The sequence below is a fragment of the Morchella sextelata genome (assembly GCF_020137385.1).
Source record: "Morchella sextelata strain SCLS chromosome Unknown scls_1, whole genome shotgun sequence".
NCBI lineage: Eukaryota > Fungi > Ascomycota > Pezizomycetes > Pezizales > Morchellaceae > Morchella > Morchella sextelata.
The window spans coordinates 2,609,490-2,635,718 of NW_025408616.1; the positions used below are offsets into that span (position 1 = coordinate 2,609,490).

Consider the following 26,229-nt stretch of genomic DNA (forward strand, 5'->3'; position numbering starts at 1 on the left):
TACATCTCGATTAGCCCATCATGTCCCGATTTTTCCATGGAGGCCTTAGCGACAGCGACACCAGCAGTTCCGACGAAGAACTTTACTCTGAAGAGGAGGAGTCCGAGGTAGAAGACCACTCCTCCGAGTCAGGTTCTGAGGATGGGACCGATGAAGAGGAAGCGTCTGGTGACGAAGCCGGTGGTAATCGGTTCTTGGTTGGAGGCGGTGGGAGCGATGATGAGAGTGATGAAGATGATGGACGGAGGGTCGTCAAAAGTCAGAAGGACAAGCGGATGGAAGAGATTGAGGCCTCTGCTAAGCTTATTGAGAACGGAGAAAAGATCAATGATTGGGTTCTCATTTCTGCAGGTTCGTATTTAAGTTCTTCAAATCATCGAATGCGGGGCGGGGTAGCTTAGTGGGGCAACTCTGGTAATGAAAGACGCCAGCTAATACTGAAACTTACAGAATTCGACAAGCTTAATAAGATTGTCTCAAAGCCTACGGAAACTTCTGCTCCTAAGGTGTATATCAAGATCATTGCAGACTTGGAGGATTTCATGAATGAGGCCCTCAAGGACAAGGCCGCGGCTAAGAAGATGAACGCAGCAAATGCTCGTGCCCTTAATACTATCAAGCAGCGCCTTAAGCGTAACAATCGTGGTTATGAGAAAGAGATCGAGGAGTACAAAAAGGATCCAGAGGCTTTTATGAAGGAGGACAAGAAGCCGGCAGCACCCAAAGCCATTAGTAAGGTATCGAAAGTAGTCGAGCCTGGGCAGGACAGCGAAGACGATAGGGGTTTTTCAACTATTGGAAGAAGTGGAAAGGCTTTAACTTACACCCCGGAGAGCATTTTCAAGCACCTCCGAGGCATTATTGAGGCCAGGGGAAAGAAGAATACGGATAAAGGCGAACAAATCAAGGTTATGGAGAGGTTATATGAGGTTGCTCAGACGCCATACCAAAAGATCAAGGTCCTTTTGGCTCTCATTTCCACCCGTTTTGACCTTACCTATGGCGCTCTATCTTACATGTCAGCTGAACAATGGAAAGCGTGAGTTCCCCAGCGCGCTTCCACTGCCGTTGTTGAACCCGAAGCTGATCGCCTCTTTACAGTGCTGAGAAAGAATTCAATACATTGCTTGAAGTTCTCGAGGCAAACCCGGATTATGTTGTGATTGAGAATGCAGAGGAGTGGGATGACGATGAAAAACAGCCTGTCCCAGCTGCCGGCGAGGTCCTCAAGATCCCCGGAAGTGTTGTTTCATTTGTCGATAGACTTGACGACGAACTTACTCGATCTTTGCAACATATTGATCCCCACACAACAGAGTATATTGACAGGCTCAGCGACGAAGGTGCCCTTTACACAACCATCCTCCGAAACCAGCTATACCTGGAAAGACTACAGAGAAATCAGAATATCCCTACTGACGAAGCTATCAATCGTGTTATCATGCGTAGATTGGAGCACTTGTACTTCAAGGTAACGACCATAAATGAGCCCCCCCCCCCCCCCCCCCCCTTTCAACCTTTTGCGTACCAAAACTAACAATATGTAGCCTGAACAAGTCATTTCAACTGTCGAAGAGAATGCGTGGAAGTCAATCCCTGCAGGTCTTGACTCCGCAATTTCGGCCAAGAAGGCATCCACTTCTGCTAGTGACCTTCTGTACACCCTTTGCACCTACCTCTACAAACATGACGCCACTGTTCTTCGCACACGGGCCATGCTCTGCCATATCTACCATTACGCTCTTCATAATCAATTTTACAAGGCCCGTGATTTGATGCTTATGTCGCATCTGCAAGAGAACATCCATGTCGCCGATGTTAGCACACAAATCCTCTATAACAGAACTCTTGTGCAAGTTGGACTATGCGCTTTCCGTGCTGGTTTGATCTACGAGGCCCAGACTTGTCTACAAGAGATATGTGGTACTGGACGATTGAAGGAAATGTTAGCCCAGGGCGTTCAGATTCAGAGGTATTCACAGGTCAGCCCCGAACAGGAGCGTCTTGAGCGACAGAGACAGCTACCGTTCCATCAACACATCAACCTAGAGCTTTTAGAGTGTGCCTATCTCACTTGCTCGATGTTGCTCGAAATCCCGGCTCTGGCAGCTACTGGATCATCCCCTGATCTGAAAAAGAGAGTAATTAGCAAGACTTTCCGTCGTATGCTTGAGTACCATGAACGACAAATATTTACCGGTCCTGCTGAGAACACACGTGATCATGTTATGCAATCCGCCAAGGCACTCGCTGCTGGAGAGTGGAAGAGGTCGAGTGAGCTCATCCATGCCATTAAGATCTGGGATCTTCTGCCGGAACCGCAGAAGATCAAAGATATGCTCTCCGAGAAGATCCAAGAGGAGGGCCTGCGAACATATCTCTTTACCTATGCTCCATTCTACGACACACTATCAATTTCCAGATTGGTGGAGATGTTCGACCTTTCGGAGAGGAAGGTTTCAGCCTTGGTCAGCAAGATGATCGCCCATGAGGAGATCGCCGCCGCGTTAGACCAAGTTAACAATGCCATTATCTTCAGGAAGGGAGTTGAACTCTCACGCCTTCAGACTTTAGCCCTAACCTTGAGCGATAAGGCTAGTGGCTTGATGGAGATGAACGAGCGTGTCTTGGAGCAGAAGACCCAGGGTCAAGGCGGCTTCCCGGAGGGCGGCCAGGGTGGAAGGGGAGGCGGCAGGGGTGGTAGAGGCGGCAGACGCGGAGACCATGAAGGTGGTAGAGGCGGCAGAGGGGGAGGACAGGGAAGAGGTCGTGGTAACAAAAACGTTCAATTTAACCAACAGTCGGGCTTCCACGGGGGAGCGATGAGAACGTAGTTATAGGTATTTTCTTTTTAGCAAATTTTTTTTAGTATACAGTTACGAGTTCCATTCTTTTTTCCGTTTGTAAACCTTTAGGGGGGGAATATCTTTGGGAATCAAAAAGTTCAAAATCATGTACTTAGGCACGCACTCCTTAGGGCATGCTTACAAGGAAAAATGGAAACGGGTTTTTTTTTTTTCACGGGATATATGGGCTCCGTCGTTCCGTCTGTGCCGCCTTATTGACTGACTGATGATGTGATGTGGAAAACTCATTTTTCACCTTTCGATTTTCAAGGCAGAAGCATGCCGAGTTACCGCGTCGATATCCCCCGAAGAAAGCATGCTCAATCATGATTCTCATTTCCTACAATCATTCTCAACAATAATTGTCTAGATCTTTCTTTTAACTTCTTTTTACGTATTGAATGCTCACGGGCGGGTCCCCATAGGATACACGGGATATTATCCACTTCAGCGGTAGCAGAACCCAACCCCGTGACCGTCGTTTGTGCGCGGTGAAAATCAATTTATTGGCAACCGGGGATGTATGTGCATTGATGCAGAATGGATGTGCGCTCTGCAGAGAAGTTTTGATAGATGGGTTTTGGGAGCCTCAACTCAATTCAAGAGCGCCCACCTACACAGATACCTAAAGTTTTACGCCTTTGAGACACCTTGTTCTCTAACCACCCCCGCATACCTACCATGTATCATGGACACATGCTCTACTCTATACAGTACCTATCTAGATCACTCCAGGTACTCGTAACTTCCTGACCCTTTTGAACGCGACTGATATTGCATACCATACAAAAATACGCCAAGATCCTGATTTTGGGTGTATGCAATAGTGGCCCAGTCCAAAAACGCCAGGAAACTACGAGTATGTGGGTATGTATGTAAGCACTTTGGGGTATCTACTCTACTCTACTCGAATCTGGAACTTACAGCATCGCTCACGCTTCCGGCCCTGGTCCTGGACTGGGTTTATAGTCGTTGACTGTCACCGTACGTTGACGAAGACGGGAGTTTGTCCCAAACGGCCGTGGAGTAAGTATGTATATATGTATAAGCCCAATCTTGCATGAAGTACGTACCAGATTTTGGTAATCTGAGGGCCCAATTCAGTCCATAAACGCTGAGCACTCTAGATTTGGCTTTCTTACTCTTACAATGATATAGTTTCCACTCTTGATATTCGGCGTCCCCATTGAGAATTCAAAGACATGGGCTTTTCCCCATCCCGCATATGGCGGCATCCAAAGGTTTTATTGGGCGGTGAATGAGTTATATGAGTTATAAAAAAGATTTTGATGCAGGCCAGGTCGTACATGGCACAGAGAGGGGGAGTGGCATGCCTCAAGTTACATGACGGAAATACCCTCGCCCGCGTATGGAATTAAAAATAATACTTATCCTCGGCCCCATCTCGGTCGCCCGGGGGTGCGGACGGGATGGCATTTCTTGACCTTTTCATTACACCTTCCAAACACATATTGAGGAGGGAGAGTGTATCATGAATCATCACTCACCACTCACCCATCCTCCCTCCCCGTCTCCCCCCGCCGCGTGCTATCACCCCTTTCTATGTCTTGGGTTTTGCATTTGCATTTCTTGGGTATTGACCAGCACCACCTGGACGAACACATGGCAGTTAATGATCGTCAACCAGGAACAGGCCTTGAGGCAGGCCACATAAGTCGATATCGGGTGAAGGGGCGGCAAGGATTTCCCTACCTCCACCTTTGAGAAGACTGAAATTTGAACTCTACACCTGGGAATTCCCAGGGCACCCCCCACACCTGGGTGGCTACATACCACCACACCATACACCATCTATCTTTATGTCAGTCGGTAGAGAAAGGGCAGAGAGGGGTTCTTCCTGTACGTGCCCCTGCCCAGGTGTCTCGTCTCGGTAGCCTTTTCGTACAGATCCTTCATCGACCGTCCATTTCGAGAAAAACCAAAGAATCCTTTCCTTCCCGGCTCCACCTTCCCCCCTTCTGTTCTGCATTTCTGCTGCTGATGTTTCCGAACCGTATCGCATAGATTGTGGAATTACGTTACGTACGATATGCACGCGTCTCGCGAGCCTGGAGTAGAAGAAATCATCCAATCAATTCACCACTGCAATAGCAACTACATTGAGAACATAGAATATGGGTGACGTCGTAGTCGTTTCCCCGTCTTACTCCTGAGATCTTACATGCTTCCTCACTAGGAAATCTATCCGTTATATGATGTCTTTTATATAGGGGCAAAGCAAATACCTACTGCGGTAGTACTCTAGAGTAAGCCCCGCGTTGAGCTAGAAGGCGCAGGAAGGGTGGGGAAATGGCGCAAACGCGGAAAATAATTATTCGCTGCTGCTGTTGCTGTGCCGTTACAGTAAGGCTGCCTGTTGAGGCTCTTAAAGAGTATGAGTAACTACATGTAGGTACTCTGACTGCAATGGCACGTACTTAGGTACAATACGTACGCACTACACATGCTTCGATAAAGTACAGCATCGATTCCCGGGGGGCCTGTCTGTCTTGCGAATGCCAAAAGAATAGGGCTCTCTGAATCTATCTCTGAAGTGCCTACGAGTCTACTCTACCTATGTTGGCGCTTAAATACGCGTGGACAACGATTTGGTGTTGTTTTGGAAAGATCTCCGGGTATGCCATGAGGAATATGTATGCACTTGCACAATGTTCAGATGAACATGTTATGCAACCTGTCTAGCTAGGGATCTCACACCCCCCCCCCCCCCAAAAAAAAAAAAGAAATAAAAATCCGCAAGGAAGTGTGTAGCAGTCCCTGAATACACGCGCGATCGGATTTTTGATCCGATCCTAGGGGCAGCACGGCAACAATCTAGAAGGAATTGGGGTGAGAGTCCCTTGGGTGCAGATACAGACTCACATATCACCAAATCAACGACTACATAAGTCCGTGTCATACATGTGTGGTTGTGGTGGAAGTGCCAACCTGTAGGCTGTAGTTGTGTGTTGGTGATCCAGAGTATGTGCTCTAGAGCTGGGTTAGGGTGCACCACACAGCAACATGATCATGAGGACTTCTTCAAATGATTACGCTCTCACCCGAGTTGCCCTAATTATATACTTTTCTGTCCACTTTATGGATTTATGACATCAGGTATTTATTGTCACTGCAGAGCGACCACAATCCTTGAACCTTGAGTTGAGCTCACAGGCGCTGCCAATGTCAGAGGTTGGGACGTCCTGATGTTGAGGATGACGATGCTAACCTAGAGTTCACACGGCAGTTCGTACGTTAACACCTCTACCTAATTACCTTTAGAGGTATTGTAGTGCCTACATATAGAGTAGTGATTCTTTAGGACTAATTACCACGTGTCTTAGCCACAAGTTGATCCGCAGGCGAGTTAATTCAGGTTAGCACAATTGTTATTGATAATCTGGGGATATCGATCATTTACCTATGATATTAAGGTATCTGATTTTGGTGAGGCGCGGTGTGCACCAATGTGGAAACATCTTGCAACTACGAATAGTGAAACAGATCACTAGATGTCTTCATCTAGCTTGACCATTCGCAATTTACACAGATCGAGTGCCGTGCCTACAGATCGAATAGAGATAATTGCGGTTCCTGGGTGGGTCAATACCTACGGGGCACATTATCCAACTACCAAATCGTTCATGTTTCAGCCTCCAGATGACGATCCACAGAACGCCTCATACGACTACGACTAACTCAGCTGAATTCGTCAGTCATTCAGGAGATTTTTTCTGTAAAGGGGAAACCGAGAGCATAAACATTGTTAGTGGAGGTAGCACAAGGTATCTAATTGGATTTAGAACATCCAAGACACTCACCACCTCAACTGAACCTCGGTACCTTTGTACAGAGCACATATCTACCTACTGTCGTTTTGACTGGTGATCCAATATTTGTTTCTAGCTGGCCATAAGTGCGTTTGTATAACAATGACCAGGATCACCCCAGAAACAGATACCAAATACCTGGTTTGTTTGATTTTGCACTTCTGAGCACTACGCACTAGACGGACCAGACTTCCCTGTGCCAGTGTGCCTCTCAAGCCCTGTTCCTTTTCTAGACAGCATGTAGCTATGGCTACACATGGTTAGGATAGGAGCAAAAATCCTGGGACGGCCCGCCGCCGCTGCAGCTGGGTTGGGTGTCCCAAATCTTAACAAGAATGTTACAAGAGAGACGATTTGGTAGAGGCTACATACATGATCGAGGCTAAGGAAGTCTAAAAGTTTCCCTGGGACTGCTTAGCAGCTGATATGAGCACGAGATAATTTCAGCCACACACATACACACGTTCAGTAGCGGTGGGATAACAAATCAATAATTCTTGTGCACTCGATACTGTAGCCTGTACAGCTGTGGCTTAGCCATTTCCATACCTGGGGTGAGGTTTATCATAGAGTTTAGCAAAAGTTCGGACGGACACAGCTTGCGGCTCCTACATTTACCGAACATATGACGGCTTCCAACTATTCCAGCTTGTCCGGTTCGAGTCCCGCTCTTTAATATTGACTGTCTGTGCAAAGAGTATCACTTTGTGTCAGGCAAGGACCGGGGGGGAAGGTTTTCTTGAGTCCAGAACACCGTGCCACCTAATTTTCGCTCCTTACCGAGCTTGCCCTAATTACCTTTCTTAATATATATATATCTTTTATTTATTTTTTGTGCCCTTTGACTCCCTTCGGCTATGGATGGTATGCTGGTATGCGCAGTGTGCCCTGCATGTGGAGCTGCAGGGAGAACTCAGGCTGGAATATGCAACAGCACGGGAGGTGGAGGGGCACGTTTTTTGTGGGTGTACAAAAAATGCAATCAACCGGTGCTGGTGCAGTGCGCTGCTGCACAATGACCGCAAAAACCTTTTCTGACCCCTTCCCCCGCCCCCGCCGGCGGCGACGCCGGAGAATGGGGGTGATGTGCTGGTACTTACTGCTGGCATAATAAGCATGCTGCTATATGTTATGATGTTATCATTCTATATTATAGTAGGTGTCGTTGTACGTACGTATGTGGAGAAGACACGAGCGGTGATGATCATAGTGGCAGGTCTGTATTGATTGATTGATTGATAGGTACTTTGGGAGCTATTTCTAGTCATAGCGAGATAAGCTCTGGAATAATATGATCACCGTTCTATCCTGGCCTGGCGAGACATATTGGAACCCTCTCCCAATTAGGCTCTGGTCCCAGTGACTGTGCCATCAAGCTGAGTGGAGGCAAAGTCACTAAGCCACAGTTTATTCGGGGAGGAACCCAGTCTGCATGTCTCACCAGCCCAAGGGATAAAAAACCCCATACCTGGGTATCGTGGTGTGTTTAAATTAATCTGGGGATCATAATAACAGTCACGTCAGTCAGCCTCATGAATTTATATTGGGTACGTATCCTTCATCACATCGCACCTCGCGCGCACAGCATCACCGGCTGATTATTTATCCTTGATGAGCTGGTAGCACTGAGCTGCTGCTGCCATTGTATGTACCACTCCCCATCGGATTTTGGATGAGGACAGGCCTACATATTTGGAAACCGGTAATATTGCACGCTCGCCCTGCTGGTAAGGTATGAGTACCTACGGACATATTGTAGAGTTACCCAAGGCCCATAACGTAGGCAATGATTAATAAACTACTTACATATGTAGTCACTCTAGTTAGGCATACGGAAAAAGAAAGAACCCTATCATCATCAAACGAGTTAGCTTTATTCTTCCTAAGCAACAAGTAAGTGCACCGCCGCCGCACAGCGACCGTAGCAGCAAAAAAAAAAGAATAGAGAGCATGTATGTAGGCCCCCACCCCTTCCCAGATGGAAGCCTGACATAGAAGCGCACTAGAAACACCAGTGCACCGCACCACAACCACCACTACTACTGGCACCATCAAAACCCCCCCTCCCCAACTGCAAGTAGTAGGAAAAAACAAAGATTGGGATGGGTGGGGAGGGGAAGCCATAGGTAAGGGCCCGCCAAAAAAAGCATGTGCTAAACTTTTTTTTCGCGAACGAGATTCTAGCGCGAGGCGTTAGATAGACGATTACCGTAAACCAGGTTTTCGGACAGACAAGGCAAAACGGATGGCGTAAAAAGAAGCTTCTTTTCTCGCGTCAATCTTGAAGCGGAGACATAAGTGTGACTGTGCGTGCGGAGGCGTTTACTAAACGATAGGAAGAAGCAAAAAAGGAAAAAAAATCAATTACTGTTTAGTGACTCTCACAGCCGATACCTGAAGAAAAAAAAAATCATCCAAATGTACATAACGACAGCTCACACAATGCAAGCAATGAGGTCGATTGTGCTTTATTTACCGGTACACGCTCATTATTTTACAAATCTCACAGGAAGTAATTATCATCAAACAGCCCCGAAGAAACAAAAAAACCGGGGACTTTCCAGAATGTGAAAAGTTAAAAACAATAAGTAGTTAGCCACCCTGTAAAAAAAAACATGTGCAGAGAAGGATTAAAAATGAAACAATATCAAGACCGGGTGTTTGGCATAATCCCTCCCTTTCTCGTTGTTTCTCTCCTGATTCTCTTCCCAGTCAGTCATCACCCGAGGTATGGCCGACTGGGTGCAAAACAAAAAAAACGATGAAAGGAAAGAAATGCGACCAGACCCCCCCCCCAATCTAAGAGAAAAGAAACCCTGCCCCCTAAGGAAAAAGAAGAGAAACAGCAAAAAGGTAGAGATCTAATACTCTCCAAAACCCCCATGAAAATATTTTCTTTTCTGGTTAAGAAACAGTACACGAACTTTAAAAAGAAAAGGAAAAAAGATAAACATCGAAAACGAGCTAATAGTAATAGACAATTTGTGGTGTGTCGATTTCTCTTGCGGAGCAAGAAAAAAGGGGCGGACGGAGAGAGGGAAAAAGCAAGTGGCCTGTGATGTGGTTGACAAATAAGTGTGGGGGGCTTGATTCGTTTTCCATCCTGCAACCCATCATGCCAGAGGGAGAAAAAAAATGAAAGAATAAACCGTGACCCTTAGGAGACAGTCGTCGCACATCATGTCGTAAAATTTTATTTATCGAAAAGCATAGTATTTATAAATACGGGAATTGCTGCTTGACAATAACAACCCCGATTGATGGATGATATTTATTGGTTGTAGGACGATTGAGCTGAAGCGACATCAGGGTCCGCATCAGCATCCGCATCCGGTTCCTCATTTGTAGGTGGAATGGGTGCTTGGCGGGCCTGGCCTGGGAAGATCTGTTGTGGGCCTTGTCCAGGATATGGCGCCTGTTGATATGTGTTATAGATCGTGGACTGCTGGTATTGCTGCATTTGATCCATAGTCGCTGTTGGCGCTGCGGGGTAGTGAACGTTCGGTACAGGAGGCTGTTGGTAGGCAATGGGTGGGAGTTGACGAGGAGCCATACCACCAGCGGTATATTGCGCACTTGAAGCTGGGGCGGCAGCACCAGGAGTTACCTGAGCAACCTCGGTCGCTGATCCACCTTCGGTGCTTCGCTGGCGCTCTGCCTCCTCCTGGGCCTTCCGTTGAGCCTCTTCCTCCTTCTTACGCGCCTTCCATTCCTTGCGGATTTCCTTGAATTCTATTCACGTGATCACGTTAATAACTGCTAAGGATTTAAAACAGAACGCGTCAAAAGGCGCATCCGAGTGCAGTAACACAAAAGCACCACCAAGACGAACCAATCAAACACCCCATATTATCAGGCAATAGGCCGAGGAGGCGCGCGATGAATGGTGCGAGGGTAATAATAAAATAAAATAAGAGGTAACAGGGAAAATAAAATACCTTCTGGGGTGCGTTTAACACCATGGCTCTGCATTGTCACATGCGCATTGAGATGATTCAATGTTCCATATGCCTTTTCACACCCATTATACCCACACTTGTACATGCGCTCAATTTCTTCATACCGCCTACGAGGCCGCTTATGCTGCTGTGCACCAGGGATAGGCACAAAGGAGTATACCTGGGAAAGAGGGTGTTGCGCAGTCTGGTCTGAGATGCGCTTACGGCCAGCTTGTTTTACATTGCGATTGACCGGCGTGCCGCCAGGAGAGAGCGATGACACACTTGCAGTAGGTGAACCATGGGGATTGTATTGGGCGCCATTCATATAGTGTTGTCCTGTGGGTGGGCCCCATTCAGGACGCCAATTGCCATGACCGCCGTTAGAGTATGTTTCCGACATTGGATGGGGGTTTTGAGGCGGGTAATGCGCGTATTGTTGGTTTGTCGGGGGTGCGTAGTGTGGGCTCGGGGCAGGGACGCTAGGGTCTTGAAGTAAACAAGGGTCAGTATAGTTTTTAGGCGGATCACTAGTATCGGAAGAAAGAATGACAACTACCTCCGGCAGTAGAACTTGACGGGTGGTAACGAGGCGCCTCGGAATACCGATGACCACCTAAATTGTAGTCGGGTGGGAAAGTAGGTGTCCTTGAAGAAGAACTGACAGTGCCTCCGTACTCTGAAGAGGGAGTGGCAGATGACGAGTATGTGGATGAAGCCGACCTTACTTCCTGAGAAGGGGTCTGGTAGTTTGATGCAGGCTGGTCTGCCGATTGAGACTCCGTTTGCTGTTGATTGCTGTATGAAGGATAGGACGCTGAGGATGGCAAACCTGATTGTTGATAATCGGATGGCCCTCTATCCATAGAATGATTATATCCGTAGTGCTGGGAGTGAGCGTGAGAGCCGTTGTGATGGTTGACCGGGGCAGTAGAGAAGGCAAGGGACATGCTATTCTGGGTGAAGTGTCCTTGGGTGGAAGGATGGATGCGGGAGGATCTCCAAAGCCTAAAATCAAAATTTTACAATTGATCTAGTCGACTGACGTCTAGGTAAGGTTGGTGCAACAATGGTCGGTGCAACGGTGGGAGTACTACTATTGAGTTTGAGTGTGAGTGCGATTGCAAATGACTAGGTAAGTAGCAAGTATATGTAAGTAGTGGTTGGGTGACGGTTTGTTGGGGCGGAAGAGAGAGTAACGGACTGGTGGGTTTTCGTGGGGGGAGGGGGGGGAACACAAGTGTACAAGTGACAAGTGAGGGTAAAGGGCAAAACAGCGGACAAGAAGTGTGGAGGGGAAGGGATAATGGAAGATTGAGGGGGGGGGGGGGTTAGGTTAGAGGGGGAGGGGTGCAGAGATGGGATGGATGGATGAGATGTAGGTAGGCTCACACACTTGGACGAACGAAGCGGATTTTTAGGGGTGCAAGAAGACCCGGTAAGGCGAGATTGAGGATGGTATGGTATGGGTGACGGTTTCTAAGTGGGATGGGATGGGAATGGGAAGGCTTTGGGTTTAGAAGGGAAGGTGACCGTTGGAAGAGCGATTGGGATTTTGTTTCGCGTCTTCGAAGGTTAAAAATTGCTGATTAAAAAAAGAGGCAACGCTACCAGTGCAGGGCTAATATTTTGACCGCCCTCTAACTTTCTTTCCGACACACACGCACACTACGACACGCACAGTCTTGGGCTCTAGCGACTCAGTGGTCTAGCGGTAGTGGTGACGGAATTTGACTAAGTGGAGTCACTTGTGGGGATGGGCCCGGTGGTAAACGGCCGGCGGAAGTGACGGAGGGGGAAAGGGAAAGAAAGGGAGAGGGAGAAAGGGAGAGGAGGGGGAGGGAGGGAGGGAGGAGGAGGAGAGGGAGAGCGAGAGAGAAAGAAAGAGAAAGGGTTCGGGGAGGAGAGGTGAAGAGAGTTGAAGAGAGAGGAGAGAGAGAGGCCCCTCGTCGTCTCTACAAGATCTCCAGCAAGAGGCTGCCAGTAGTAGGAAGTACAATTCGAAGAAGCTCAGATCAACTGCGTGAAGAGCAGTCAGTGTGGGTTTTGGGATATTTCTGCCCAGGCAAGAGATAGTAAGTGTGGCATACTGTACACATAACTAGGATATTAAACGGGGATGGTTGGATAATGGATTCATGCAGCTGGAGTTGCGTTCAGTTCAAATCCTGGACTGGGGGGGTCACGCATTATGGGGCGGCGAGTTCCATTCTATGATGTGCCACTAGAGTAGAAGCAACGGCCTGCATCAGATTCTTTTGTCTACTGTGGAACAAAGAGCAAGAAAAAGCAAAAACTAGAAAGCTAAAAAAAAAAAAAAAAAAAAAATGCATTCAAAGGAAGAGGCAGAAAAAGTGCAAGGCTTTTTTCTTGAAGGTGGGCTACATGTATTTTTCACAAAAAACAATTACATAAGGCGTACTAGGTTCAATTACTTTGAATTCTCAAGCAACATATAAAAATGCTCATCTTTGCCCAATGCCCATTACTTTTCTGAGTCTTCTGAGGGAACAGATGCGACGACACTCCTCAGTCAACTGGACGAGATCAATTCAACACGCAAGGGTTGCAACAACGCTTTGATGTGATGTGAGTGTGTCGTGTGTGCGTGCCGTTATCCCTCGAGGGAAAAAAAAAAAAAAAAACCTGTGAGATGACGACAATAAGTCTGTCGCCGGAGGGGCGCTTTAAAAGCATGGTAAGGTCGCGAATAAAAATTGATTTTAGAGACGATAAACCAGGACAATCCATTATGAAATGCGAACAATAAATAACGGTTACAGCATAACATGCGACGATGCACACGTTTTTTGGGTGGGGAGATTGAAAAGTGATATTTGAGGTTATAATAACCTGTGACGATGCACACTTCCATGTTAGGCAGGGTTAACACTGGGATTTTTTTGCTGCCTGCTTCTGGCGTCTCTGGAAAAATGTAACAGAAGATTTCAGAGGTCGAGGGGGTCTGGTGCCGTGGAACCGAGAACCAGCGCGCTGGTTACGCTTTCCTGCCTCATCACCGCCGCCTCTGTCGCTTGTTGTTCTAATTTTCACAACTGGAAGGTGGCTAGGCTGCCCACCACACGCAGGGGGATACGCTGCAAGGACAAGTATTAAGATCTCAAGGGGATCAGAGTACCAAAACGAGAACTTCGGAGATTTATTCAGTAGTCCCCGGAACAACAGCTCTTCCATTCCTTCTCCGGTTCTTTCCCTACCTATCACATGAGGTATTCCGTCTGAACAACTCGATTGGCGACAACAATTTTTCTCGGGAAAAATTCAGCGGTCAACGGCCGTGGGCAAAAAGATCACGCGGAATTAATAATGTCCGGATTCCAAATTGTGCGAAGCTGCTGGATAACTTTTTCTTGCCGTGGAAAACTCGAGAAAGTGGGTAAGCAGTGGCGGGCGAATGGATGCTGCTCACGTGAACGAGTGTGGCGCATGCAAGCAAACCCCACTCACTGTAAGTAAACTTTAAGTGAAGGAACGGCGAGCAGGATAAACGTGTAGGTACATACATAAAAATGGCAAAAAATAAAAGTAATATGACTTCCTGAAAGACATGACAGCTCCATGCAGGAAACACAAATGCGCGGTACCCTTAGTAGCAACGATACCCGGTGTGGACGAAAGGAGGGTGTGGCCGTATATCTATGAAAACGCGAAAAAACGACCCAGAGCCGTGGCTTCGGACGATGGCACTTTGAGTCGAAACATTCCATTGAACATTCCACAAGGCGTTACCTGCGTGCTTGCATCTAGGTATCCATTTCCTGGGCGACCATGAATTTACGATTGGAAGGGAAGGGGGGGGTGGTGAGGGTTCGCAGTAGGTAGGTTGCTGTCCCTAGGAAGATGGCATTGTTCGTTTCAACGCAAAAGCGGGGGGGGGGGGGGGGGGCAGCCAGCAGCCCTGAGGGGTGGAGGTTGCGGTGGTGGTGCACTGGTGGTGGTGATGGATGATGGGTGGCTGGGAAGGAATGCTGGGTTTTGATTGCGTTACGCGGCGATAGCCCGATTCGTAGAATTCAAAAATCGATCCATTGGCTGTTCTCTGCTAAGTTCTAACCAAACCTGATGGGCGGCTAGAGGTATCGTCCCATGGGAAAAGTGGGGATAAAAAGAAAATAAAAAAATGGATAGGAAAGAAGAGAAAAAGGAAGAACAGAAGCAGCAGTCAAGCCACACTTCTGTCCGTGTGCTGAGCGAGCGAGCGCAAATCAACGCCATCCACCCAGACAGGCAGACAGACAGACAGCCATCCACGCGGGTCGGAAGGGTGTGGCCCTATTCAGGGAACACCCAAAGAAAGAAGAGTCCGGCCAGGCCGGTCTGATTGCCGATTATCTGGGCCGAGTATGACACCGTGGAGTCATGGGGGGGTGATAGAGAGAGAAATGGAGAGAGAGAGGAGGGGGTAGAGAGAAGATACAGTACATACAAGCATCCGCACGGGGCGCAATTCCTGTATGATGAGTGAGGTGTGCAGGATATCCTGTCGTCCTGCCTACCTCTGTCTGTGTGTTCGCGCACGTGTATGGTGATTTAGACCAGACATACAGCATCCTAATCTACATGTATTCTAGACTTTCTCGCGTCAATTGAGGATCGTTGAATTAAGGTCTCAACCAGCATCCTTAGAAACCTCGTGGCTCTCAACCATACATGTAGCTTTGAGCCCCAGTTGAGCCCGGTTTATGTACATACATAGAAGTAAAGGCAAAGTAAAGTTCAGGGTCTGGCCGAATGTCAATCAACGCCGGCGGAGGTTTTTTTCTGGACCCTTTGTTGGCGGCTTGCCGCTTAGAGCTACTCCGTATCAGGCACTTTGCCGGCATAGCGGCAAAATAAAGTTTCAATGATTTTTTGACCGGAATACAGGCCCCCAGGATACATCCGTCTACCCCACCAACACGATTAACCATTAATTGGATGAATGCAACTTGAATAAATATGCCCGATCGATTGCTTCATGCCTCTTGGCGATAGTCAGAAGCAGTGCTACTTCTGCTGCTGTTGCTGTGGTTGTAATTAATTATTGCAAGTTCTCATCCCTTTCATGCTGATCATGAGTCTCCATCATATTGTCTGCGAGTTCATGGAGCAAGAAATGTCCGGCATGTGGTTCTTGCAATTCTTGCGTGAGGAGTAGGTACGCCTCATCCAGACAAATTCAAAATATTAGGTAAGTATAGCCACCGATATCATCCCCGAAGAAATTGTACCAATTGATCGTCTCAATCCTGGCATGCTTCGATACATCAAGCTAGTTGTTACATCATACCCGTTCTTCCATCCCTTCCCCCTGACTATCAATTGATAGGATATGAAAAGTAAAATAAATATTCAATAAAATAGAAATGGGAGGGAAAGGATGCACTGTGCCATCGTGTGTTGTATGGTTCCTCCTTACCTGAGGGGGTGTTCGTCTCGTCCTTCGAATTGTGAGGTGTGCGATGTGTGCGATGTCGGCGTTCTATGCGTCCTGCACCTTCGGAAACCACATGTATCATATTCGACGTGGTTACGCACGAAAGTGACCTCATTGCCCACTTCAGCCTTTGCCTCGGGATTCCCATAAGCAAACCGCATTCCCGAATAAAAACTATTCCCCTCACCTGGATGTGGCGAGACCCACCCTGCTGCTCAAGACTCAGGCTCAAGTTTTTCCGCTCCGTCCTCTGAAACAAAATCTTGGAACGGGGGTGTCGAGGAGAAGCTTCAGGCAAATGGGCCGTAAAGGGTATCCTAGTTCGGCGGATGCTGCCAGGACAAAGAGAACAGTCCAATTTCGGCCTTCGAGCACCGAGACAATGATCGTATCAGGACTACAACTACATGTATTTATATGTACGGATCAAATTATTACAGAGAGCAATCCAAACTGGCTGGGGTCTGGATGGTAATGAATACCTATGAAGCTTTACAAATTATAATGTACTGTGGCTATTATTGGACGCAAGGTACAAGTAACGCACATAGGCCATATTTTTTTGGCAGGTCTGAATTTATTACTACTGAGTGCAATAAGAAAAGTAACTATAGTTTTCATCGCCCCCCCCAAATCACATTTTGTCATCAATTGAATCTTGCATCGTTCTCTGAATGGTCATAATGCCAAACAGTTTTCAAAACATGTCGATAGTGAACGTTATTGAATATCAAGTGAACGATTGAAACGAAACCCCTTTTATGTGAGCAAACCAATCTATGGAAAAAAAAAAAAAGAATAAGAACCCCCAAGCGAAGAAATCTAGGCCTGCCGAAAAATTATTATGCTGGAAACTATGGATTAGAAACGGCTGCGACCCAAGGGCGCACTGTTAGACGATGAGGACCCTGCATAAGAGTTAGTAACCGGGCTAGTAGCGTACGGCTATTTAGTGGCAAAGCTTACCATCATTTCTACCGCCGCCGCCGCGGGGGCCGCCACGGCCCCTGGAGGCACCATAGCGCCCGCCGCCGCCGAAACCACCTGAGCGAGCCATATCAGCGAGCTCTGGAGGGATCTGCTGCTTAGCTTCCCTCAAGACAGTGAGAAGATCCTTAGCCTGCTTGGCATCATTTGTAGTGAAGAAAGTAATAGCAGTTCCCTTGGCACTGTTTAAAAATTAGTGCTGTTCTATTGATAGACGAGATTTCTGAATTCTTGACTTACCCTCCACGACCAGTTCTACCAATACGATGAACATAATCTTCTGAGTTATTGGGGTAACTATTACAATTGTTAGTGATTATAGTCTTCAAACACGTAGTGAGAAAAAACTTACTCAAAGTTAATAACGTGCGTGATGTTACGAACATCTTTGAACAAAAGTTAGCATCCAACACATATCTTAACACTTTACCAGAACCCTTTTGGTTTGCGTGACGCGCCATTCTGCGTCTCACTCAATATCACGGCCCTCGGTATCTTGTTCATCATTGCAACTATGCAAGCTCCTGCGGCGTACTGTCTAAACCTCGGGAAAAGCGCAGCAACTAATAGCCCAGACAACATTACCTTCACCCAATTTCAATGAGCGGTGTAATGAAGACTTTCATGAGATTCCAAAATTGCTGCACCCCGAGATCAAAGTTCTCATAGGTGAAAACCAACAGACGCCAGAATATAGGCAAGATATACGAGTAGGTCCGGCGAAGCGTTGAGAAAAGAGCATCTGTTCGCAAGCACGCAAGAGGGGAGGCAGAAAGAAGGGGAGGATGTTTGTTATAATCATACCAATGCCACGACTAGCCACGTCAGTAGCAACCATAATAGGGCTTTTTCCAGTCTTGAACTCGTTCAAAACCCAATCACGCTCATTCTGCTGTTTATCACCATGAATAGCCAAGCAGGGCCATCCATCTTGTCGAAGGAACTATGACGCCGTTAATATCGATTTTCATAAGTTTTGTCTCATATTTAAGAAGTATAACAAACCCTGGTGATCTCGTCTGCTGTGCGCTTAGTACCAGTGAAGATAAGACATTTACTGTTCTTATCGTCCATGACTTTCTCGAGGTGTTTAATGAGTCTAACGATTTCACAATATATTAGCAATCTTCCTATTGTCCTTGGATAAAGAGGCTTCTCACCTATCACGCTTGTCGTAATCCATCATAATTTCTACAATCTGCTGGATGTTGTGATTGGCCGAAAGCTCAAGAGAACCAATGTTGACTTGAATGAAATCGTTCTGGAAGTCGGATGCGAGTTGGCGGACTTCCTTGGGCCAAGTTGCAGACCACATGCAAGTTTGACGATCCGGACGAATTTGGCTAAGGATCTTACGGATTTGGGGCTCGAAACCCATGTCAAGCATGCGATCGGCCTCGTCAAGTACCAAGTAGGTAACGCGACGGAGGTTAGTTTTGCCACTCTCCAACATATCAATCAAACGTCCAGGTGTGGCGATCAAGACTTCGACTCCACGGGCGAGATCTCGGACCTGGGGCCCTTTGGGAACACCTCCATAAACACAAGTGTTTCGAATACGGGAAGATTTTCCGAACTTGGCGACTTCTTGCTGAATCTGAACAGCCAACTCGCGAGTTGGGGCCAGAACAAGAACGATGGGACCATCACCAGGAGCAAGGAGCGGCTGAGCGTTGATGTGAACGATAGCAGGGAGACAGTAAGTCAAAGTTTTACCGGAACCGGTTTCGGCAATACCGACAACATCGCGCCCTGAAAGTGCCATTGGCCAACCCTGCGATTGGATAGCGGTAGGTGCTGAAAATCCTTGAGCTTTGACCTCGTTCATGACATAGCCTAAAATAACACTTGTCAGTACTTTTTCTTTTATACTTATTCAGCCTGCTAGAGTAATACGTACTGGGGAATCCAGCCTCATCAAAAGTTATAACGGGTTTAGGGACATCACGCCCTTGAACGCGCATCTGCTTTTCAGCTCTGAAGGCTTCGATTTCTGCGCCAGTGCGTGCAGTAACCGCAGGATCTTCCTTGTAGAAAGATTTTTCGAATTTGGGCAAAGTTGATGGATCTATCAGGACGCTGTTAGTTATTTCTCCGTCAAGAAATCTGAAAATAGTACTCACCCCATGATTGGGTCTTGAGCCCTGCTCCAAGGTTGCTCATTCGGTCTCCACCGGCTCCACCGCCGTATCCACCGCCTCCACCACCAGAATACCCGCCTCCGCCACCTCCATATCCACCACCTCCTCCACGAGAGCCACCGTAACCACCACCTCTATATTTACGTTAGCATGGTGTTCAATGATATACTAATAACTAGGGTTCATTTCTTGAAGCCAATAGCAAAAGGCCTCCAGAAACTCGAAAATAAACTTCGTGACAGAGGCCTGTGTTAAGGGCACAACTCACCCGTTGGAGTAAGAAGGGTAAGAGGAGTAAGAATTGTTATACCCATTTGATCCACCATGTCCACCTCCGTAACCGCCTCCGCCTCCAGCGCTGCCTCTGTAAGCATCGTACGACATGATTTGCTGTGTCGAAGTGTCTGAGGTTTGTTCAAAGGTTGAGAATATCCTAACCGATCACAGGAATGCGGCGAGTAGTAGGCTTTTATGTATTATGATCTTTCGTGTGAAGAGAAAGATATGACACTCGTAGAGTGATGGTGTATATTGCTAATCCGACGCGTGAACGTTCGATAAGAGCAAAGGAGTGAGGTTGGGAGGTTGATGAAAGAGGGAGAAAGGGGATGTTGTGAACGAAGAATAAAAAGGAAGCGCGGTGGACCTTGTATGAAAAATCTCTGCGCCAAGTAGGTTGCTGAGTAACCCTGCCTCTTTTCTCTTTTCGCGCGCTGGCGTTCGATTTCTCTGCCAAGACATCTAGACCTGAATTGAATCGTGAAAAACAGTGCAGGGAAGAAATCTAACGGCAACCACTAGTTCTAGTGTCATCACGTTGACTCGATGGTTTTGCCACCATACTTCCAAGCTTGCGAGGCTGTGTGAAAACTCAATTTGATGAGAAGTGAAAGAAGACATGAATATTCTAGAATAAAGATCCAGCTTTAAGACGCGTTAACGCAGATACACTTCTACGTAGATTATATAAATTATCTACTTGGTACATGTACGTATTTGAGTACGAACACTGGGATAAAGGCAGTTTCGACAGCTCTGTATATACATGTAGTATGTGTACCTTACTCTTTATGAGTACATATACTTCAAAAAATGCGATTTCGGATTTAAAATTGCTAAATTGTCAGATTAAAATTTAGAATCATGGAAAATACATGTATGGAACTGTATCAATTTTCTCATGTCGTTCTGTCAGATGTAGTATAGTACATACATGTACTCATTTTGGTACTGCACTGCAAAAGTTGACAGCCGGGAAACGTAAGATCTACTACATGTACTTTCAGTTTGCGGAGGTTATGTACAAGTAGGTTTATCTTATTGCTTTCTCATGAGATAGATTAGGATCACCTTTGTGAGTTTGACACTCCTTTCTACTTATAGAGTACATGTACATGTAGGTACATAAGTACATGTACATAGAGTATGTACTTACTAGAGCATGTACTCTACATACATGTACCTACATGTAGGTAACATAAACAACTAAAAAGAAAAGTAAGTGACTGTGATAGAACCAACACTGTACCTTACCATATTAAGAAATAATTATTTAAAGTCTGATGTGAATGCTCAAGGTTCTTTAGTTGCGCTAATACCAGCCAAGCTTTTATTGCATGTAATTATGTAGGTAGTAGAGCCTCATAGGCCGATTGCTAGTTGACGCAAGTTTATGTTTATTGCAACGTAGCCAACTTGACATTTCTCCGTTTCCCTCATATACAATCATTAATCATGACTGATATAACTCCCATCTTCAATGAGTGTCTCTCAAAGCATCCGGCAGTAGCTCTTATCTCAACATCTCGGAAGCCTACCCCCCCAACCGATGAATTCCTTAAGGAAGCTTTTCGAATCGTAACTTACCTATAGCCCTAGCTCTATCATCTCGCTGACCGATTGGAAACCAGGAATCACATATATCCTCGCTGAGGACCTACCTCCTCTCTATACGGCAGTCATATCTTTCTACCGCCACAGCAGCTGCTCGTCCAAATCTTCCACGCACCATCTCCACATCATCCATATCCAGTAATAGTGCCAATACACTTACGGATGCCCAGCGCGATTCAATCGATGCGGAAACAAAACGTGTGGTTCAGGAGCTCTTGACTCTTATCGACCGACTGGAATCGACTGAAACACTCCGCGCTCAAACTGCGGATGCGCTGTTACGGCGCCGTTTCACAACTGGTCTTCGAGGACTGTTCCGTGATGAGAGTGTTGAGCAAAAGCATGAAGAAGGGAAACTGGAGGCACTCAAGCAACATAGAGAAGGGGTACTATGGTTTTTGAAGACGAAGCTGGCGAAAGCGAGTGAGATTCAGCGGGGACAGCAGGAGATTAGGTTACAGCGGCAGGTTGAGAAGGGCAAGAGTATGCTTAATAAGGCACCTCCACAACAGCTCGCATCAAATTTCGGGTCAACTTCGAATTTAGGTGGAGGAAGAAATGCTGCGATAATGGAAGAAGAGGAGAAAAAAAGCATTGAGGCGCAACTCACACCAGAGCAACTGCAGCTTTTTGAGAAAGAGAATGACGAATTAATCAAACACTACGAGGATGCATTGGACCAAGTTAGGTATGTACAAAATCTACGTAAGAAAAAATCATAATCCTAGCAACTATTGCTTATATGTCTATAGAACTGCCGAAAAATCTCTCATTGAGATTTCTTCACTCCAGACACAGCTAGCTACGAACCTGGCGACCCAGAACGCCTATATCGATAATCTAGTTCAAGATGCGATGCAAACAACCGAGAACGTCGAGCGCGGTAATAAAGAGCTCAAAAAGGCTGGTGAGAAAATCACAATTGCCAGAACAGCTTTCTGGGGAGCCGTAGTCTTCTCTGGTGTTGTCTTTGTGTGGGACTGGTTTATCTGAATCGCTATTCCTAATCTCTTTCTTAAATTGGGACATTGAGCTATGGCGTTTGTTTTTAGCTATCCGGGGTAGAGAGTGGAAGATGCACATTTTGAATTCCAAAGATTGAGCTCTGAGCCTAGGTAATCGATAATAGTTATTAGATGAGCCAGCAGGACTGGTACACCAAGTCGTCCGAGAATCATGGAGACTACGTTACAATGAGAAAAAAATATATAATTCGTAAAATAAGCTGGAAAGTAATAAATCAACGCACTGACATAACAATCATTCAGGTCATTACCAACATTGACACCAAGACACCATCCTGAATTAGTGTTAGTTTGGGATAACAGGGGGCACAGCCATAACGCCTCTGCCGAAAAAGTCACTGATGGTGCCAAATTTATCCCGAGACTCTTGCAGTGACATCTTGAAATAGTCGTGTCTGTCCGACGTTTCGTCTTGGGCTGCATTCGAAATCAGTATTGGCCAGGAAAGGGATCACTAAGATTGATTTTACCTTTGCGAAGTGTCCGAATGGTCTGATTTGAAGAAGCACATGTCAAGCATTCCACATTGTCATCAACTTGATTGAGGCATCTGTATTGTTTTTAGTAAATGATATCTCAACTTTGAGAGTAAGGACCGAGCAAACCTTTGATGGAAGGAATGCTTGCACAAAAAGTGTACAGTAGGAAGATCCAACTGTAAATTGCAGGCTTGGCACCGCTGTGCTTGAAATACGCTAGGTTTTGTGCCCAAGTCTTCAATTTCTGCTTTCTTTTTTTCTGTTTCCACCTTGTAAGTTTCGATCATTTTCCGGTTCTAGTAAAATAAATCAGTAATAGCTCAATAAGGGATTCTAGTGAGAGGACTTCTCACGCTTTGGATCTCCCTCCTCTCCCGCTCAATAGTATCTCCTAGATACCGTTTCACCATACCAACTGTAGCAACCGCATTTGTACTCAATGTTTGCACAACTTCCAGAGGTTTCATCAAGCCCTGCTCATCAATGACTTTCAACACTCTCTGTAGTTCAGCTTCGCCGACTTCTCCGAGAACTTTAGGGCTGCTGGTAAAATACGATAATGCGGCAAGATACAGTTGAGGCTCTTCGGCACCATATTTCTTGAGCGCGCGAACAGCACCAGCCGTGTCTCCGGCCGAGCAACAGGATCTGAATATATCAAATCGCAGGCCTTGTTTTTCACGGACTAGCACAGTTCCATCGCGAAAGTCCGATAAATGGGAGATTAGAAGGACGTTGGAGGTATCAATCAATGTCTTGCGATGACCGTTAGTGAACAATGACCTGCACCAAACCCTATAAGGTGGTAATTAAAGACTGACCTCTTTACTTTCAATAATCTTCTTTGCCTTGGCCTCCCATTTTTCTTTCTCTTCTTTCTTCTCTTCCTCGTTTGCCCTCTGCAAATATATTTCAAAAAGTGTAGTATATATATCTGTTCGGTCACCTTCGTTCATTATTCCATAACCTCCTGTTTCTACATTCTCAAGAACCCTCTCCAAAAACAGAACAAACTCCTTTGGATGTTCCACAAACGAAGAAAATGCCGTCCGGGGTTTCGGTATGTTATAGGCTTTTGGTAATAAAAGTGGTACTGTTGTCCCTTCGCTACTCGTAGATTCTGGAACGTTCTTAGGAGATGGCCCCGGGTTGGCTACATTTGTGGGCGTATTAGTTGCCGTACTTCCCACACCTCCACCCATATAGGGCAATTGTTGTAATAAAGTAGCATTGAGGTAGCCTTGTATCCCCGATTCGTGTTTACCATTCTGCGTTTGAATTTCTGACGTGATTTTGTTTCCTGGAAAGTACCTTCCGGTATAGTATTCCACAAAGAAATCTGTTGTACGTTCTGGTGTCTCTTTTAGAAAAGTTCGTGCGTACTTCATTAGGCTCGCATATGCCTGGGAATCAATCAGCACCGTACAAGTTTGATTAGTAAGGGAGAATTGGGTGTACCATCTCGGGGTCCAATCCTTGGATGTATGACAGTGCTTCTGAGACCCTATTCAAGTTCTCTACCATAACTCCAACGACAACTTCGTGATCACCCTGCTTTTCCGCTAGGTACACGGCTTGTTCGTAATAACCCGCTTGTCTGCACATTGCAATTGCTGTATCAACATCAAACATTAACCCCTCGCCTGAAGTTTGCTTGATAAATCTCTCTAGCTTGTCTATATCCTTTAGTTTGGCATAGCAGTTCAATAAGAGTGTTGTATGGTCAGATGTCGCGATCTTGTGCATATGGAGCTCTTCGAGATATTCGATCAAATTGTGTATCCTTTGCGTATCGAGGAATTTGCGGATGACTGTGCTTATTCCCTCTTCGTTTGAGGGGCCAAGGGCCTTGATGTACCATTGCATTGACCCATCCCAGTCTCCCTTCCCGTACAGGTAATCTGCATACTTTCTATAGATTGCCCGTAACTTCGGCTCCCCAACTCCGGCTTTTTGTGCAAGGTTGATAGCGAGGATATATAAGTTTCTAGCATAAAGGATATCCAGCTTGTCTTGCAAGCTAACCTCGTGGTATCGATACAGTTTCCCATCAAAAGTCAAAACGAATAAGTCGCCCCACGAATTAAAAACGTTCCGAACACTAGAAACTAATCGTTCAGAATGTGCCACAAATTTCAACTCCGTATCCAAGAGTGTAAACTTTGTGACGTCAAAAGGGTCGTCCGCCGCTACTGGAACGCCTCTTCCCACGAGTCTTTTCAAAGTATTAGAAACGCCCCCCGTTCGAGCTGCCGTTGACGGCTGTGAGGCTGGTGGTGAAACAAGCGAGATGTAGTTCTTGAATACATTCACCATTTCCTTTGGACCTTCATAAGCATAGCAAGCTCCGCGACCATTAGGGCCATAGAAGTAAATAGCATCATCTCTAGCAATAACTATGTCGTTACCTTCTCCAGAAAGCCCTCTATCGCCGGAGGAGAAGTCAATCGCAGGGGTCATGCATCCAGGACCACATCCCTGAGATTCCAGTACCCTAGCAGGCTGACCTGTACCTTTTCCAGCCGTAATCAACGTCAAAACCCGGCCTATTGTGGAAACATAGAGTGTGTCGCCGCCGTCAGCCGCCGGATGATATCTATACGGGTTATATCCAGGGTGAGGTGCCGCAGTTGGTGAAGTAACAGGAGGTGAAAAGCATAAGTTGGTAATTGGTTCCTCGGACTCGAAGATCATTCTTTGCTTTGTCCCACGATCATGAATTAGGTCTCCGCGGATCAGAGTGATCGATCCATTAGCAAACCCAACGGCGACAAGCGATAGTGAAGAGGTTGTAGCAAAAGCAGAGATCTGCTCGGGTTAGCATACTTTTATCATAAAAATGGTTTGAAAACTAACAGGAAATTGCCTCCTCCCGTTGTTGATGGTCACGGTTGTCTGACATCTTGGAAACCCTGTCTTCTTTTCGGGTTTGTCCAACGCCCACACCTTTAAAACAGGCTCATTGCTTAGATCTTCGCTCACTGTAACCAAAAGAGCCGTCCCTTCCACTTGTTTGATATGTCTGATACTCCCCGAGTGGTCATAATCGTTTTCATGTGTATGAAAAGAGCGAACAATCTTGAAGGTGGAGTTACAGACGTGGACATGGCCTGTGGAAGTGCCGATAAATATACTATCGGAACCAGAAGCTATAGCAGTTATGTCTGTACCCTACTAAATGTTAGATTCAGAGAGGCTTGTGATAGCTGGATAAAGCTTGTTGGGAGAGATCGGACCTCAAAGAGTGGTCGTGAAGGTGTTTTGTCGACTTCGTCAGGTGCCTTAACGGGGGTGACGGTAAAGAAGTTGAAGGATTTCCACTACGTGTACGGGTTAGCAACAGTTGGAGCTTTTACAAGCAAGAAATAGTATACCGAAGTCAATGCCATGGCAGGAGCCTGTGATGGTCGCGGTATCGATTGTTGAGCTTGAGATCTGGAGCCGTGACGTTGAGGAGCTACCGAGCCTCAGATCTTGGCGCTGCATGTTGGCAGGACCCTGGTCAGAATTAGTAGGTTACGGTCTGTAAAGGTCAATGTTTTGTAAGGGCTTCCAACAATTACAGGCAGTGATACAAGATACTGTAATATTATGAGAGAAGGTAAATCATCTTAGATAGCAAACCTGTATTATAATACTACTATGACATAGCG

General features: G+C 46.4%; 7 protein-coding genes across 7 annotated transcripts; 3 read left to right on the forward strand and 4 right to left on the reverse strand.

Moving 5' to 3' along the window:
• Positions 1-20: 20 nt before the first annotated feature.
• Positions 21-2,834, forward strand: H6S33_000670 (uncharacterized protein; the record flags this gene model as incomplete). Its single annotated transcript, XM_044832073.1, has 4 exons — positions 21-351; positions 451-1,039; positions 1,102-1,471; positions 1,548-2,834. 4 exons carry the CDS (start codon positions 21-23, stop codon positions 2,832-2,834), a joined length of 2,577 nt encoding a protein of 858 aa, XP_044700229.1.
• Positions 2,835-4,476: 1,642 nt separating this feature from the next.
• Positions 4,477-5,491, reverse strand: H6S33_000671 (uncharacterized protein; the record flags this gene model as incomplete). The annotated part of the gene is made up of 8 exons (XM_044832074.1): positions 4,477-4,576; positions 4,641-4,658; positions 4,715-4,844; positions 4,894-4,915; positions 5,015-5,039; positions 5,097-5,231; positions 5,285-5,304; positions 5,450-5,491. The coding sequence occupies 8 exons, from the start codon at positions 5,489-5,491 to the stop codon at positions 4,477-4,479; spliced, it is 492 nt and encodes a 163-aa protein (XP_044700230.1).
• Positions 5,492-7,792: 2,301 nt separating this feature from the next.
• H6S33_000672 (uncharacterized protein) lies at positions 7,793-8,806 on the forward strand (the record flags this gene model as incomplete). The annotated part of the gene is made up of 6 exons (XM_044832075.1): positions 7,793-7,851; positions 7,919-7,939; positions 8,201-8,223; positions 8,300-8,320; positions 8,571-8,628; positions 8,683-8,806. The coding sequence occupies 6 exons, from the start codon at positions 7,793-7,795 to the stop codon at positions 8,804-8,806; spliced, it is 306 nt and encodes a 101-aa protein (XP_044700231.1).
• Positions 8,807-9,947: 1,141 nt separating this feature from the next.
• On the reverse strand, positions 9,948-11,564 carry H6S33_000673 (uncharacterized protein; the record flags this gene model as incomplete). Its single annotated transcript, XM_044832076.1, has 4 exons — positions 9,948-10,408; positions 10,615-11,103; positions 11,174-11,380; positions 11,447-11,564. The coding sequence occupies 4 exons, from the start codon at positions 11,562-11,564 to the stop codon at positions 9,948-9,950; spliced, it is 1,275 nt and encodes a 424-aa protein (XP_044700232.1).
• Positions 11,565-16,912: 5,348 nt separating this feature from the next.
• Positions 16,913-19,563, reverse strand: H6S33_000674 (uncharacterized protein; the record flags this gene model as incomplete). The annotated part of the gene is made up of 10 exons (XM_044832077.1): positions 16,913-16,959; positions 17,018-17,220; positions 17,279-17,335; positions 17,391-17,424; positions 17,843-17,981; positions 18,044-18,137; positions 18,199-18,874; positions 18,939-19,106; positions 19,162-19,313; positions 19,490-19,563. 10 exons carry the CDS (start codon positions 19,561-19,563, stop codon positions 16,913-16,915), a joined length of 1,644 nt encoding a protein of 547 aa, XP_044700233.1.
• A 1,350-nt stretch (positions 19,564-20,913) lies between these two features.
• H6S33_000675 (uncharacterized protein) lies at positions 20,914-22,065 on the forward strand (the record flags this gene model as incomplete). Its single annotated transcript, XM_044832078.1, has 3 exons — positions 20,914-21,036; positions 21,090-21,760; positions 21,825-22,065. The coding sequence occupies 3 exons, from the start codon at positions 20,914-20,916 to the stop codon at positions 22,063-22,065; spliced, it is 1,035 nt and encodes a 344-aa protein (XP_044700234.1).
• Positions 22,066-22,383: 318 nt separating this feature from the next.
• On the reverse strand, positions 22,384-25,965 carry H6S33_000676 (uncharacterized protein; the record flags this gene model as incomplete). The annotated part of the gene is made up of 9 exons (XM_044832079.1): positions 22,384-22,514; positions 22,568-22,647; positions 22,703-22,872; positions 22,930-23,331; positions 23,398-23,979; positions 24,035-25,384; positions 25,433-25,747; positions 25,813-25,896; positions 25,951-25,965. 9 exons carry the CDS (start codon positions 25,963-25,965, stop codon positions 22,384-22,386), a joined length of 3,129 nt encoding a protein of 1,042 aa, XP_044700235.1.
• Between the last annotated feature and the right edge of the window lie 264 nt (positions 25,966-26,229).